Source organism: Henckelia pumila, chromosome 2 (assembly GCF_033568475.1).
Source record: "Henckelia pumila isolate YLH828 chromosome 2, ASM3356847v2, whole genome shotgun sequence".
NCBI lineage: Eukaryota > Viridiplantae > Streptophyta > Magnoliopsida > Lamiales > Gesneriaceae > Henckelia > Henckelia pumila.
The window spans coordinates 103,794,758-103,810,606 of NC_133121.1; the positions used below are offsets into that span (position 1 = coordinate 103,794,758).

Sequence of the window (15,849 nt, forward strand, 5' to 3'; positions counted from 1 at the left end):
ACTTGAAAGGAAATAATTGTTGCACATAAACAGTTTGAGGTGTTGTCACAAGGTGTTGACAACACCTACTATAACACCTTGAGTAATTTGCAGCGGAAAATAATTTTAAGCGTGTAAAAAAAATAAGCAACCAAATAAATAGGCTCAAATAAATTAAGCAAGAGTATAAAATACTCTTGCAGCGCCTCAGGGCAAAACTTCACTAGAAAATTTTTCAAAGAGTTTTACAACCCTAAAACTAGTGATTATTGTAAAAATTCAATTTCTCAAAACAATTGAGAAATAAAGAGTAAAAGTTCTCCTAAAAATTCTATGTGGAATAGAATAAAGAAAACGAAATAAGGAGAAGAAAATCTTTGTTGCCAAAACTCGTGTTCATCACACTTTTCGATTATTGATCTTCAAGTGTTCTTCAATGCTTCAAGGCAACACACGACCGATACAAGCTTTTCCAAAGATCTTCAGAATTCTCTCCTGTACTTCAAGTTCTTTTGGTAAATCTCACGGTCTTTCTCTGTGTATCTCCTTTTTCCTTGTGCACGCATATCTTCAATAAAAAGACCAAGAATCCTTCTTTAGAATGTTTCCTTGTAGGCGTAGGACTCTAAATCTTGATCAAGACAAATCTACACAATAAGGAATTAAATCAATAGATATACGATAATACCATAATCTGATAAACTTAATCATATTTCAAATCAAGTTAATCAAGGAAATAAATAACTTCATGTCAAAGAAAGACAAAAGATAATAAATAAAATCTTTTTCAAAATAGGATGATTTTAAGGAATAAAATATTCCTTTCAGGTCTGTTTAATCCCGCCTCCAAACAGGTCAATAAAACCATAACCCAACTCATCAAGTTTTCATAACAGAGCGAGCTAACCCGACGAACTTGACTTGTTTTAGCGGTTCTGGTTGGTTGTGGCTAAATAAGATATCAAACACAAACTTTTTTGTGGAAAATATATTCTTAAAAATCCAAGATATCATAAATATTCATAATATATAACATTGCAACCAAATACACCGAGGAATAAGTCCAAAAATAAGAAAAATACAATGCCAACTAAATCAAATAATTGTAGTTTATATTATATTTACTCTTGACAATTTTTATGTAAATTAAATTTCTAACTTGAGCCAAAATAATATTGTTTCATAGAAATATTTGACTCAAACTTAATAGTAGTAGTCATCAAACACAAAGCTTATGTAAAATCATTTTATAGATCAATTATGTGAGATGGATTTTCAATCACATCCAATCCATGAAAAGTTTTATATCAAAATTAATAATTTTCACTGTAATATATATTGTTTCGAGTGAAAAGGAATCCGACTCATGTAAGGAATCAATTTTTATGTAAAATTATTAATTTTTCACCACAAAATGTAATTTTTTTTGTTAATTATATCATAAAAAAATATTGTTACAATATGTTGATTCGAGTGAAAATATTATTTATCGTGTTTACTTCTTCTCACAAGTATCTTCGTCAAGAAGATATGATCCAATTAGTACTGTATATAAGTAGACAAATTAAGCCCACAAACTTATGTATCTTTTTTTTTTTTTTTTTTGAAAATTTTGAAAATGGACTTGGTCAACCATTTTTCTTCAAAATGATAATTTTACATAAAAATTAATTCCTCGCCAACTAGACAATGGCGCATTCATAATTTTTAATCTACCTTGACTAAAATTTTAACCTCTCGTATCTTTTAATATTTTGAATTAAACTATCCGAACTATCAACAAATTAAACCAAAAGTATTCAAAAATTTTATATACAAAATTTTAAAAAAATTTCGGGCCCAAAAATTTTTATATACAAAATTTTAAAAAAATTCGGGTCTGCCCAAACTAAAACCCGAGTGGGCTTTAACGTGGATCCGCCATTGCAACTAGACTTATCAAAATGGGTTGGCGGGCTTGGTCGACTTACCACCCATCCCAACCCACCGATTAGAGAGACGTGGTTGGGTTCACGCCCCACTTATTTGGTGGAACAAAATGGGATGGTCAACCCAACAGGCCTCTCCATTTTTCAGTTATACTAGTATAATCACACACACGTGTTGTATGTGTATAAAATTATATAATATATTTAATATTGTATATAAGTATAAATATTATATTTTAGATAATATTTAAATTTATTTTTTTATTTATAAATTATTATAAAAATAAATTTAAAATTTATTTATCAATTTATCTTATCTATAATGTTTAGTTGAGAAAAATATGAAAATTAAAAATATAGAAATTAAAAAAATAAATAAATAAAAATATAATATTTATATCACATAAGGGCAATTTCCAAAAATGAAAAGATGGTGTCTAATGGGAAGATTTTTTATATATAGGGAGAGATTAGTCAAGTTACAGTCCTTGGGTCGGCCCGTCATCTGTATGTGCTAGAAAATTATCAACTCAATCTACATATTTGATGTGACGATCCGATGTATCCGACCCATTTTGAATTTTGATAGTTCTATCCCAAGTTAAAAAAAAAAAAAAAAGCTTACCATATTTACTCTTGATATCGACGTCTTTATCATTTTGGATAATCATTTCAGCTCTTATGTGCGAGGTTTTAAAAACGCGAAACGGAAAAATATATTGCAAAATCATTAATTTTTATTCTAAATATGAATCAAATCAATTAATATACGTATTCGTGCGACCGTCTCACGTATAAACTATGAAGGATGAATACTAGGTCGCAAGAAGCTGAGCTGAAAATATACAAAACACTAAGCATAGCCATTAAATTGCAGAAGTCAAGTATATAAAAACATGAAGCATAAATTTATATATCGTACAGTTGTAGCCCAAGCTGATAGGGGCTATATATATATATACAGGTCTCCAAGTCCAATCTTAAAAAATAATATTTAATTTAAGACAACAAATCCACAAGAAGGTAACTTTAACGTAATTATTATTAAATGAAAATTTATTTTCTTTAAGTTCAGCCCACGATTTATTTTTCTACTCCGCCGCTCCACTGCTCTCACCGCCATCCTCCGCCACTGGCAGAGCTACATCCGCCGCACGCAGATATCCCCTCACCAACCCTTTCACTCTCGTCACCCCTAAACGTCGCTTCACTACCAAACAACAACTTTCCATTCCTCGCTACTGTCTTGCTTCCTGTCGTGCTTCGCGCTTCTCTCCTTGGCGTGCCGGAAATTTACACTTTAACTCATTACGTGAGTGGCAGTCGGGGTTTTGTATTCTTCGAGGGGTTTGAAACTAGGGTTTTTAACTTGGTTGCTTACTTTAGGGATTTGGATTTAGTTTGGGTGGGTTTGATTTTCTTCTGGGAAGATCGTGGTGTGGTTTATACAGTTCGATGCGCGTTTTTGGCGTGTTTTTGATATATTGTACGCTAATTTTGAATGAATTTTAGAAGTTTTTCAGTTGTTTTTGTGCTGTATTGATTTTTCACCAACTTAAATGTAGAGGTTGCTTTAGTTTTCTCTCCAGTGTTGGGTCATTTTTATTGTTTTTTTTTAAAAAAATCAGAATAAGTAAGGTTTGTGGTTTTAATTGAGCAGGAAAGCAGTAGAGATGCAGCCACCAAGTCCGATGTTTCCAGTCACGCCGTCATTTCCATCAACTAACATCACCACCGAGCAAATCCAGAAGGTATTCTACAATCTTGATGCAAGCAAAAGAATCAAGCTGCATATTACTCCTTTTTAGCATATTCGAGATTAAAATAAACAATTTGGAACGAAACATGTGTTCAACTTAAAATTTGGATTCGAACTTGATTGGTTTGTTTATAGCTTAATTATGATATTTTTCCAAGTAATTTTTCAATTTGGGTTACAGATCATTAATTTATATTTTGTATAGAATATCGTTTAAGCTTGGCGGGACTTCGATAATTCCAAAATATTTGAATGATCCGTGCCCTTATTAGCAAATTTCTTGGCATACTTAAGATTTGAATAGCAACTTTGTGTTAGTTTCTAGGGTTCTGAAAACCATAAAAGATCATATGTGATATAATGCCATTTTGGCTATTGTGCCTCAGTAGGTCAGACGTGTTGGTCCGTTTTTTACTTTGAATATTTTGTAGCAAGGAAACTTTGGGATACGAACGCATTACTTTGAGACTACTTTTCCCAGGAGTTGGTTGCATGATTATTTATGAACACTAAAATTGAGACGTTTAAAAAACAAAAATTGATTCTAATTAACATAAAGGCTTAACATGCTGATGGTTTGCCTCTTGCAAAAGCGAAGTCATTGTCAGTCTCCTTGTATTGTAGCATCTTGACATTGACAATCTGTCTATTTATATTGTGAGTTGATAAGTCTGTGACTCTTTTATTTTCATGAGCTCTTATTTTTGTATCTCAGAAGCATACTTTCAAACTAAGGTTTGATTAGTATTCTTGCAAGTTTTCCTTGCTTCAAATGACGGTATATAAATTTCTAATGGAAGTATTGACAAAATGGTGGAAATTTTATAATTTACTTGTGTTAAGTTCAGTCGAGGCCCTGAACTTCGGAAGAATGAAATGATCAACTCATACAATTGAATTTAACCATCATTTTCATCAAAATGAAAATTAGACGAGTTTAATGGACTCTGGGTTCTTTGTAAATGTTAAGAATCAAGAATTTTTTATCATACTAAAATACCGCCAACGAATACTCGGCATCTTGATTGCGTCAAAAAATGGAAATCTTTTACAATTTTGCAAAAAGGGGAAATACAAAATTGCTTTTTCGAAATCGTCTTGAGGGAACCACAAAGATACCTTAGTTAGCAACAAATCTCCTGTAGTGTGCATGAATGACATGATGTTTGATCACTCTTGAAATGCTTTAAGTTCGTTTATTTACAGATACAATCTTGTGAATGTTCCGTCATACTTAAAACAGTTTCTCGGGTGCAATTTGCATAATATAATATCTGATGCGCAACATTACTACCAACCATTGATGCAGTACCTTGATGAGAACAAGAAATTGATATTGGCAATTTTGGACAATCAAAATCTCGGCAAACTTGCTGAATGTGCTCAGTAAGTGGTTTCTCTTTGTCATTATCTCTTCATGTGTGAGTACATGTACATTTATGCAATCGCTCATGCTGTTGCATTTGCTTCTGGCTTTGTTGTATCTTGTGACCAACTCTATTAACTGTTATGTAGACGGATGGTACCTTCATGGATATGTTTTTAACTTGGATGCCTTTTTTGACGTGTATTATCTTGACTATAAGATACCAGGCTCAACTTCAAAAGAATTTGATGTATTTAGCTGCCATTGCTGATGCCCAACCGCAGACACCATCACCATCAATGCCACCTCCGGTATCTTTTGTTGTGACCTTAATGGTTTTTATGACTCTACTTGTACCACTACAAATCGCTTTTTTATTTATACATCAGCGCATGCAGATGACTCCACATAATGCAATGCAACAAGGGGGTCTTTACATGCCACATCCTCAGGCAGCAGGGTCTCAGCAACCAGGTACATTCGTTCCACGAACACCATTCAGTATTCCACATCCAATGCAGGATCCGCGGCAGCAACTAACTCAGCAACTCCACCCACAATCCACACAAGGGCTAATGGCCACGTGGCCTGGTGGAGCCGCAAATGGCATGAATGCCATGCACAACAATGCCAATTTTGGAGGGGTCAACAGCATTTTACCCACTTTAAATCCAGCCAGTAAGCAAGATAAACCTGAGAGTGGTGTCGCTCCAAAATCTGACGGCCAAGGAGGTTCTACCATTCCACGTGGTACTGCCGACGGAGATAAAGCAAAATAAAAGGCTTAAAAAGTGGTAGCGTCTGGTTGTTGATAGTAGGCTTTCTACCTTAAAACTAGCACATTCGGTTCCATATTACTGTAGACTTAGTTTCTTATCATTTGTCCGAGAGGTAGCAGGTGCGTTTTTAGTTTACTTGATGTTTGTTTCGTTCTAGTTACCCCTATTGTAAATAAAGGCAGAAAAGCTGGTGTCATGGCTCCGATTTTACTCATTTTACGGGGACGATGCATGGTGTGCTGGAAGAGCAAATCTGCGCAGAGTCTGTGTTTTTGTAGGGAGAGTCTCTTCCTTCTCCCGTGATGCATGTGCTTTTGAGGACTAAAATGGGGAAGGATTCATTCTTTCTAACGTTGTGTTTTGATTTAAGAATTTCAATGTATCCATTGCAAAATGCAAGTAATCCGTGAAAGAATGAACAACCAATCTACTGAGCAATTGAGTTTTGATATGCGATGTTCCTTTTGCTATAAAATCTATTTTGTTTACTTTTTTTTTAAAAAAAAACAATTGAAATAATATGACATGGTACTGAGAATAGGGTCAATTTAGGTATTTAATGGTAAAATACTTTTTGAAGTTATTAAAAGAATAGACACAGATGCATTTGTGGCGCACTCCGAGTGAGAACCGGATGAGAACGATGAGGTGTGCGCATGTGAAGGATAACAACAATAACGAATGTCACAATAATTGTGACGTAATTGGCTTCAAGTTAACACAGCACTCTACGTGTCCTTTTCTTCATTTGGATTCATTGTACTTAATTATGTAATGAACTTGATTATATGTATGTATATATTACCAAATCTAATTTATTATAGTTTGAGTCGGTTATTTCTTAGTAAAGATTTATCCTGTTCTTTATTACAACTTTCTGGTGGGGTTGTGTGCTGTGGCAGTAAGAATTATTTAAGAATAGAATTTGGCTTCAAATTAAATAACATTTGCGTATAATTTTGATGATGAACATCTTGTACATTTAATAGGTGAACACGATTTTAATTGAAATTAACATGAATCTTTGAAGTGAGTGCTTGCTATTTAAGGGAAAAAAAGACACCGGAAAAAGGAGCCCAAAGCAATTAGCTATATCGACAACCACCTATGCCCACAGATTTTAAAAAAACAAAACTATTACCTCGATTTCTTGGAATTTCACAACAATGCCATGCCATGCCATCTATACATGTAATTGTTTTGTACTCGAAGGAAAAAAAAAAAAAAGAAAAAAAAAAAAAGAAAAAGAGAGACAAATTCAATTATTAAAAAGAGACGACCAGCACGTGACATGCAGAAACCTTATCCAAAACTCCAATTCATATTCTATATAACACATCCTAAAATATCTCCCACTCCACACTAAACTATCTTCATTCTGGTTCAATTCTTCCACTGAAAAATCGCAATTCTAGAGGTCACCAACACACTTTTTCACCCACTGTATGTATGTATGTATGTATCTGCTAATTGTATGCATAGTTATATATGATTCTGTGTTTAATGCAGACCTCAGATCGAAGAAAATGGCGACGTCAGCGTTGAACCCTAACGCGCCGATATTCGTACCATCGGCTTACCGCCAAGTGGAGGACTTCTCGGATCAGTGGTGGGATCTCGTCCAATCTTCCCCTTGGTTCCGCGACTACTGGCTGCGGGAGTGCTTCTCCGATCCCGAAATGGACCCTCCATCTATCCAGGTTCCCGATTTCATCCTCCCAGAAGAGATCCAAATCAAAATCCACAGCAATGACAGTGACCCTGCTTCCAAAGGTAACTGCAGTCTGTAGATCTCCTTTCTAAGCCCCAAACACTAAACAGAGTTGACTCGTGCTCAATTCTGCTTTTTTTTTTTTTTTTTTTTTTTACTATTATTATTGCAGACGGGAGTCTGGATTTGGTTTCGTTGGGGTGGTTGAAATGGAGGAAGCCGCGTGGGGCGGCGGAGGCGCCGAGGTATTTCGACAAGGCGGCGAGGTGTGTGAAGGTGAAGGTGAATCCGAGGCCGATTCAGCAGCCGCGGTAGAAAGTGAGTTTGAGAACTAACGACTTTAGAAAAAAGCCCTCTGTTTCTTGTAATTTTAAAATGCGACTTTACTTTTTTATCTAACGATTGTGTACTTGGTAATAAAATCGTTGGTGGTTCACAAGGGAGATGTCATGTAAAATATCTCATGTGTTATTTTACGCAACACATATATTACACAACGCAACACGTGTGCACTACTTCAACACAATTAACACAATTAACATATACAAGTCTTTGGAGCAACAAACATTATTATGGGTCACAAAATCAATATTTATGTTAATACAAGAATATTAAAGCCCAATAAGGTCAAAACTTTTGCACTGATCAGACTTTAGCATTCAATTGGTGTATTGTGAGTTTTGGTCCCAAGTCTTGGCTTGTTTTCCAATCTTGTGAAGAACCCTAATAACCTCTTCGTTAGTCACATTGCCAGTCACAGTGACCTTGTTCAACTCCGTGTCCACGCCGTAACTTTCAATATCTGCACCCACAAACGTTATTTTTTTTTCTATTTTTAATTTAACTTAATCGATTTTTTTAGAGCACAAATACAATTTTGATCCAAAAGAATTATAAAGAAAATTTCATTAGGAAAAATATTAGCATGGAATCGAACTTTAGATCTTTTGGTCTCAGGGCCTCAAGCCCTCAATCTTAGCCATTGGGTTAAGGCATCATCGATATTTAATTTAATCGATTAAATTCAGTATTTTTGAGCATTATATATATTGGTTGATAAGATACTAGCATATGGGTAATACACAAACCATGCATCCAACGATTTGTATTTTTACACATAAGTGTAATTAATTATATATTGTTGACGTGACAAATCATAAAACATTAGATCTATCATTGAGGTATTACTCATATACTAGGTTGAAATCTATCATATATGTTAGAGATATTTATAAACGATTTTGTGTGTGTTTGTGTAGTCTGCATACTAATTGGGCTGAATTTGAGAGAAAGAATCGCTCACACGAGTCAGACCTAAGCAATTAGAGGGAATGAGATGGGTTGGGCATAGAAGTCTGGGCTGGGTTTTATACTTAGGTATTAAAAAAACAAAAAAGGGCTGGGTTATAGCCATGACACTATGGCAGCCACTAAAGATATCCGCCTCTGAATTCAGTATTCTTGAGCATTATATATATTATAGATAATTATAAACATAAAGGTTGAGTTGGGCTTTTGCAGGAAAATTTCATTTTTTTTAACTTAGCAATTTCCCCAACACATTCACTATATATGCTAGATCGCATGTATTAATATATCATAATTGCTAAGACAACATTATTTTATCACTCAATATGTGAATTATTAACGTTGGTATCCAAACATTGTCTAAAACTTAATTTTAAAAAAAAAATTGTTTACCTTCGATTTTCTTGATGGCCTTCAAGATTTTCTTGATACATTCATCACAGTGTAATCCTACCTTCAACTCCACCACCTGATTTATTCCAAAACATGAATTATCACAATATGAATTTTTTTCTCGACAGATTTTTTGATAAAAATAAGCAATTATAATATTGAGGAACTTACATTAACCATTGAATAGTTGATGAATCTGCTAAAATTCTTTCCAAGGATGATCGATATTTGAATTTTCTTGTAACGCAATGAGTAAAAAATGGATGAATTTTGCGATTTATACTCGAAGTGCGAGGAGGTATGATTCTCTTTTCTTTTGTGAGAGAATATTTTACTTTGTGTAAAAGCAAAACTTTATTTGACTTAGAGGTACATTTTCCTCCGTTCAAGGTTGGCATTTGTCAAGCTTTATACATTACAAAAAGGATATCACCATCTCTTTTTTGGACATTAACCATAAAGTGTTGATCTTTGGTATGAATTTAAATATTCTATCCATTTTCATGTTCGCGAGGGTTCGAAAATAGTTACATTGATCTCGGGTGATAGAATGAGTGGTAAGAAATCAACTACATCACATGATGCGTGTCAAAACTAAGTGTATGTAGGAAACTATAAAAGATATAAACACAAAAACTGTTGGATTCGACTCGTCATATATCAGTATAAAATTTTGATAACTTTAAACTAGCGCTTCTCTCAAGCATATGCGACGATGCAAGCGCCTCAACGATGAATCCTAGACGTTGTAAATTTCTTAGGGTTTTGTAGTAATTCATGATGCAATGGATAATAATATATAATAAAACGTTGAAATGAAACAATAAGGTTGAAGAACCAGAATAAGCGGTGATTAATTTCTCTTTGCTTTTTTTAAACTATTTTTAACTTCTCGTACCTGAGGCCCAATCCAGTTTCGAAATAAGGCCCAAAAGTAGTTCAGGTTATATTTCAAAGAACATATTTTTAATGGCCTTTTAAGCCTTTGAGCTGTTTGATGAATGCAATAAAATTTGTAAAATAGGGCCGTGGCCTTCCTAAGAAATGTAGATCCCTTAATATAATTACATTTCTTAAATACATCATTTAAAGGGCAACCAATTCTCTCTTCTTTTCTTTTATTTTTATTTTTATTTTATTTTTTTCTCCTTTTCTTTTCTTTTCTTTTCTTTTTTAGGGAGAGTGTTTTGTGACAATGGATTGTTGACGAGAGCTCGTCTCAAATTTATGATTTGATATTAGATTAGATGTGTTGTAGTCATTGACGACAATTAAGGACATCTCCAACCTGAGGATTAGTCCCAACCCATCTCCATTTGCAATGGAGAGTACTACCAGTGATCACTGTTGCTAAGGGGTACCAAAATAGAAGATAAAATAAAATACAAAAATGACATTGTAAAAAATTGCATAACGATCCTTTTGTTTATTTTTTTACTTTTTTTTTTGGTCCACTTCATATTTTTTATTTTTAAAATTAATTTTAGTGTTAATTTTTTTATATCTTTTAAGTGTTTATTTTTTTCATTAATTAATTGTAGTTTACTATTTATAATAAATTCCAAATTGAAATAATGAATAAAGTCACGATAAAAAAAGCCAAGTCTTATATACATTTAATTGTGTTATGTTTAAAGTATGTAATTATTTAATATATTTTAAAATTTATTTCAAACACTTGTTGGTTAAGTTCAGTTTAATGATACATTATGTAATTATTTAATTATACATACATATATATATGTTTGAAAATGAAAAAAACATTGAATATTCGGTAACATGGAATATTTTTGAAAATAGAGATCACTGATCTCAATTTTGAAAAAATATAGAATGGAAAATGGAGGATATGTTTTACAGATGGCTCCAAAAAAAAAAAAAGCAATACGAAGGATGCATAAACATAAAATTTACGATGATATTTCATAAATTAACCTTTCTTAATTCCCTTTTCTTTTCTTTTTCCCCCCTGAAAATTAATAGTAATTAGTAACAACACATTTTCGTATGATTAATTCAGTAATTTTTGGCTTAATGTGACTATGTAAGTGATGATGATGAAATTGGAGAGAAAAATATTCGAAAATAATTTTGCGATGTAAGCTTTGAAAATATTTGCAATACGTAGGAAGAGATGCAGAGCAACGAACGAACTCTTACCAGAAACCGGGTTTTTTTTTTTTTTTTTTTTAACTGTAAAAAAAAAATAAATTCAAAAATACCGTAAAATTAAAAAATGTCAGGAATACTGTAAAATTGTTGTCACGCTCATGTGCACGTAAGCAGCGTCCGCTTACACTTGGCGCAGATGCTGCGTCGTGGCATGGGGTCCTACCACGTCAGCAGCGTCCGCTGCCCAATGGAGCGGACGCTGCTGTATTATTTGTTATGCGTGTATGTACGAACAAGTTTCTTTTTCTTTCTCCATTTATCTTTCATGACATTCTTTCTTCCTCTCCATTTTAGTTTTTTTGATTGTAGATTTCTCTGTCGTCGGTCGTCCGATTGCAAATCCGAGAGTAGTTTCGGAATCCTTGCAACAAGAGTTTTTTTTACACCAATTTTTCGAGTTTTCTTCGCCGTCTAGAAAACATCGTCCGACCAACCGCGTTTTTTCACCGTCGTTCACGCTGATCGTTGTTTAAGCTAGGAGGAAGATATTTAGGTTGGTTGGAGCTCTATTTCGAAACTTGGAGGTAAATTCGAGACTAAGGTTTTGAAATTTGGGTGTTTTGGTTCAATTGAGTTCCTATAATTGATATATGTTTAATTGTTGGTTGTAGGTACTATAAAAAAAGCCATTTGGAGGTATTGATTTTTTTTTTCAGAATTTATTTAAGCATTATTTTGAATTTTAGGTTTATTTTAATAATATGTTTTAGTATATGTTTCAAATTTCTTTTTTTTTATATAATTAAATATATTATATTAATATAATAAAAATTAAATATATTATGTATTGTAAAGGATAGTTATGTTACGTATTGTTATTATTTTAATCTTATAATATATATAAATATAGAATTATATATATAAAAGACTAATATATATATATATATATATATATATATATATATAAACTTTATATCAATAATAAGGTAATATATATGCATATATATATCTAATATAATAACATAACAATAACAATAATAAAGTTTATATATATATATATATATATATATATATATATTTGCATATAGACATATATTGTTATATGCATAGATTATAATTTATTAATATTTTATTTTATTTTTATGTTTTGTTATTTTGTAATTTTATAATATGTGTTTATTGGTTTGCATTATATAATTGTTAGTATATTTGTCAGGATGACAACAAATCGAGGGTCAATAGATTCCAGTGTGCTATATTTACAAGCAACACATATGTCGTCAGCAGTTTCTACAGAAACAATTGATGACATAGTTCGAGTCAAACGATCAGATAATTTGATTTGGCAGTTATTTAATGATCATGGTCTGCACAGTCATGTGATTGCATATTTAAATAACATGGGGTTTTATGGTGTTTTGCTGTGTGGATCTCGACAATATGATAATCATTTAATTACTGCTTTGGTTGAACGAAGGCGACGTGAAACACATATCTTTCATTTTAGATGTGGTGAAGAAACCATCACTTTACAGGATATTTCCATTATTTGGGGTCTGCCCATTGATGGTGAGTCTGTAATTGGTATAGATGTTTCACACAAAGTTGAAGAGTGGCAACATATATGTTTGAATTTGTTGGGATTTACGCTACTGACGTCGCATTTCAAAGGTGGTCACTTATCGATGACCGCTTTATATGAGCATTGCATGGCTGCACGTATCGATGATAATAGTCCAGACATAGATGTCGTAAAATATACCCGTTGTGTAGCATTAATGATTATTGGAGGAATCATGGTTCCAGATTATCAAGGAGGATCTGTTAGACTGATTTTTTTGCAACTACTTCGGGATATTGAACGCATCAGATCTTACATTTTGAAAAGTGCAGTTCTGGCATTCCTATATCGTGAGTTATGCAATGCAACACGGATAAGAAAAAATATAATATCTGGGCCTCTATTTATCCTACATGTATAAATTTTTAAGTTCATCTAATATAACATTATAATAATTTCTAATTTTATTTATTACTGATGGCAGGTATGAGCATGGAGCAGGATTACATTTGTTAATCCTGATATGAATGTATTATCTCTCACCGTGCGTCAAAATGAATTCAAGGAAAATATACCATATGCTCCTTATGGTTCACGGTAATATTTGAAAAATATTAGCATTGTATAAATTACAAATTCATTTTGTAATAATTTTAATAATTTTTTTATTGTAGGTGATCAAATGTGTTTAGTTACACCCATTCATCAACGCACGTTGTTAGAATTATAAGGGATTGCTTCGATCTTATGACTAATGTCGAGGTGTGTTATTGGATTATTGCAACTTTACAACAATTATATTAATTTGTATTTATTAATTAAAATTGATTTTTATTTTTATTATGCAGTTTAACCGGATATTTTACAACAAAAAAGATGCTGATGTTAAAGCGATCATTAGTGCATACGATAATAGAATCTGACGATGTGTTTGTCCTCTGATTTGTTTTGATATTGTGGAGATGCATCGTCCTGACCGGGTCTTGAGGCAGTTCAAAATGCGACAATCTATTCCTAGGTCTGCAGTTGACAACGATGACCTACACAATGTTAATAGAACAGGTCATCGCAAACAAAAACGATGCACACCTTGTGGAGGTTTGAAATAAGGTTGATCTTCAATGGCTCGCACGATTCTCTTGTGTCTATCAGATATTAGACACACACCATTTTCACCACATACAATATGCCGACCAACATTTTCCAAAAACCATTTCCAGGAATCAGACGTTTCTTCATCCACAATTGCAAAAGTCAGTGGTAGCACTTGATTTTTGTGTTTGTACTTTGTGTACAAATGTGTACCGTCGACACTAATGATTTTTCGACAGTGTCGAAATCCATTAGTACACGGCTTGAACGCCCAAAAACAATAGTTCATTGTTTTTATTTATTTATTGTTTTTGAGATGCTTTCAGTCGAAAATTGTTCCAATATTGTATTTGCAAAGAGCACGCATATATTTCGGTAGTAATTACACAGAGCTCTCCTGTAAGGCCCCGGATTAATTAATATTAATCCGAATTTATTAAATTTTAATCCGAGTATATTTAATTTAGAAATATTTAGAGTTTTGATTTAAATTCTAATATTCTTAAATTATTTAGGATTGAAATTGAATTAAAATAGGGGTCGAGGACCAAATTGCAATTATTGAAAAGATGAGGGACTAAAGTGCAAATATAATTAAAGTTATCAGATTTTGAAGTGATTATCAGCATGTATACGTGTATATTTCTTATCAATTCAGAATTCAAGAACAGAGAAGCCGAGATCCTTTCGTTTCTTTTGGATTTGCAATCTTCAAAGTCTCGTAACTTTTGAATCGGTTGTCCGATTTTGATTCCGTAAATTGTTTTGGAATCCTTACGACGAGGGATTCGATCTCGTGTAAGTTTTATGTTATGTTATTTGGATTTCGAAATCAGTATGGACAGATATCAGATGTTGAGTTTTTGATTATGTTTATCGACGTTTATGTGATTCTATCTTGAAACCGGTTTGAGAAGTTTGTATTGAATGCATCTAAACATGATTTCCAGCTTATGGTTGTTGATTATAGCTATTGAGATGAAGTTTTGAATGATTTATCAGCTGGTTATTGACTTGACTATACGTATGATTGGGTTTTGAAGTTAGAAGTGGTTTCGGGATTACGTCGGTTACCGATTTTCAATCGCTATGCCGTCGATTCGAGTTTTTGGATCGTTTTAATAGCCTATATCTGAGCTGAAGTTTTTATCTTGATGATGTGAATGTTATAGCATTTTTATTCTTCAATTTCAGTTGAGTTTGAAGGCTAAACGACACAAGATGTCGACTTGAACGAACGAAGAAAGAGTTGAGGTTTGAAATGCGATTGATTGATGAATTCTTGATGGTTTTGACTCGTTTCTGAAATGATAGATTGAAATGAAGTTTGATATATGTATTTTGGTTGTATATTTCAGATTTGAAGAGTTTAGAACCTCAATAAACGAAGGTATAATGATGACATCGCGAAGTAGGGACTTTGAGACTCAAGAACGACTAATCTTGAGTTGGCCCGCAAAAACCACATACTTATTTATGTTTTTGATTTGATTGTGATGTTGTCGATCCATCACAGGTAGTGGATCTTTATTTTCAAGTTGATATGATGCTATATTGAATTGATTCTATGCCAAGGTTGTTGTTAACCTTATTTGCGAGTCGGTTACGAACTCGTTAGATGGATATCCATGTCAAGATCATTTATGAATTTTGATGGCCTCGAAGTTATGTGAATCAATTCATATTTAAAGCGTTTACGTACTCTATTTGTTGAGTCGAGTTTAAATAGAGTCAAGATGATTTATTTAACGCTTTCTATATGTTGGTTATATTGAGAATGTTTTCTCACTCGAGTTTATCCGGCTGTTGTTTTGTTTTGTATGTGTGCATGACAACAGAAGGGGCAGGAACTAGTCATCGA

At 32.9% G+C, this 15,849-nt stretch overlaps 3 protein-coding genes across 3 annotated transcripts; 2 read left to right on the forward strand and 1 right to left on the reverse strand.

Moving 5' to 3' along the window:
• The first annotated feature begins 2,875 nt into the window (after positions 1–2,875).
• Positions 2,876–6,260, forward strand: LOC140882782 (GRF1-interacting factor 2-like). The gene is made up of 5 exons (XM_073288982.1): positions 2,876–3,219; positions 3,568–3,658; positions 4,976–5,052; positions 5,253–5,343; positions 5,431–6,260. Exons 2-5 carry the CDS (start codon positions 3,581–3,583, stop codon positions 5,809–5,811), a joined length of 627 nt encoding a protein of 208 aa, XP_073145083.1. The 5' UTR covers positions 2,876–3,219; positions 3,568–3,580; the 3' UTR covers positions 5,812–6,260.
• Positions 6,261–7,073: 813 nt separating this feature from the next.
• LOC140883931 (protein EARLY RESPONSIVE TO DEHYDRATION 15-like) lies at positions 7,074–7,965 on the forward strand. Its single transcript, XM_073290555.1, has 3 exons — positions 7,074–7,228; positions 7,321–7,584; positions 7,695–7,965. Exons 2-3 carry the CDS (start codon positions 7,338–7,340, stop codon positions 7,835–7,837), a joined length of 390 nt encoding a protein of 129 aa, XP_073146656.1. The 5' UTR covers positions 7,074–7,228; positions 7,321–7,337; the 3' UTR covers positions 7,838–7,965.
• A 115-nt stretch (positions 7,966–8,080) lies between these two features.
• On the reverse strand, positions 8,081–9,527 carry LOC140883932 (copper transport protein CCH). Its single transcript, XM_073290556.1, has 3 exons — positions 9,395–9,527; positions 9,224–9,299; positions 8,081–8,324 (listed from the first exon to the last, which is right to left on the reverse strand). The coding sequence occupies exons 1-3, from the start codon at positions 9,401–9,403 to the stop codon at positions 8,182–8,184; spliced, it is 228 nt and encodes a 75-aa protein (XP_073146657.1). The 5' UTR covers positions 9,404–9,527; the 3' UTR covers positions 8,081–8,181.
• Between the last annotated feature and the right edge of the window lie 6,322 nt (positions 9,528–15,849).

Coding starts and splice junctions, on each gene's coding strand:
- LOC140882782 (XM_073288982.1), top strand. CDS start 3,581: ATGCAGCCACCAAGTCCGATGTTTCCAGTCACGCCGTCATTTCCATCA. Junction 3,659..4,975: donor CCACCGAGCAAATCCAGAAG/GTATTCTACAAT, acceptor CCATTGATGCAG/TACCTTGATGAGAACAAGAA. Junction 5,053..5,252: donor AAACTTGCTGAATGTGCTCA/GTAAGTGGTTTC, acceptor CTTGACTATAAG/ATACCAGGCTCAACTTCAAA.
- LOC140883931 (XM_073290555.1), top strand. CDS start 7,338: ATGGCGACGTCAGCGTTGAACCCTAACGCGCCGATATTCGTACCATCG. Junction 7,585..7,694: donor CAGTGACCCTGCTTCCAAAG/GTAACTGCAGTC, acceptor TTATTATTGCAG/ACGGGAGTCTGGATTTGGTT.
- LOC140883932 (XM_073290556.1), bottom strand. Junction 8,325..9,223: donor GGCCATCAAGAAAATCGAAG/GTAAACAATTTT, acceptor TTGTGGGTGCAG/ATATTGAAAGTTACGGCGTG.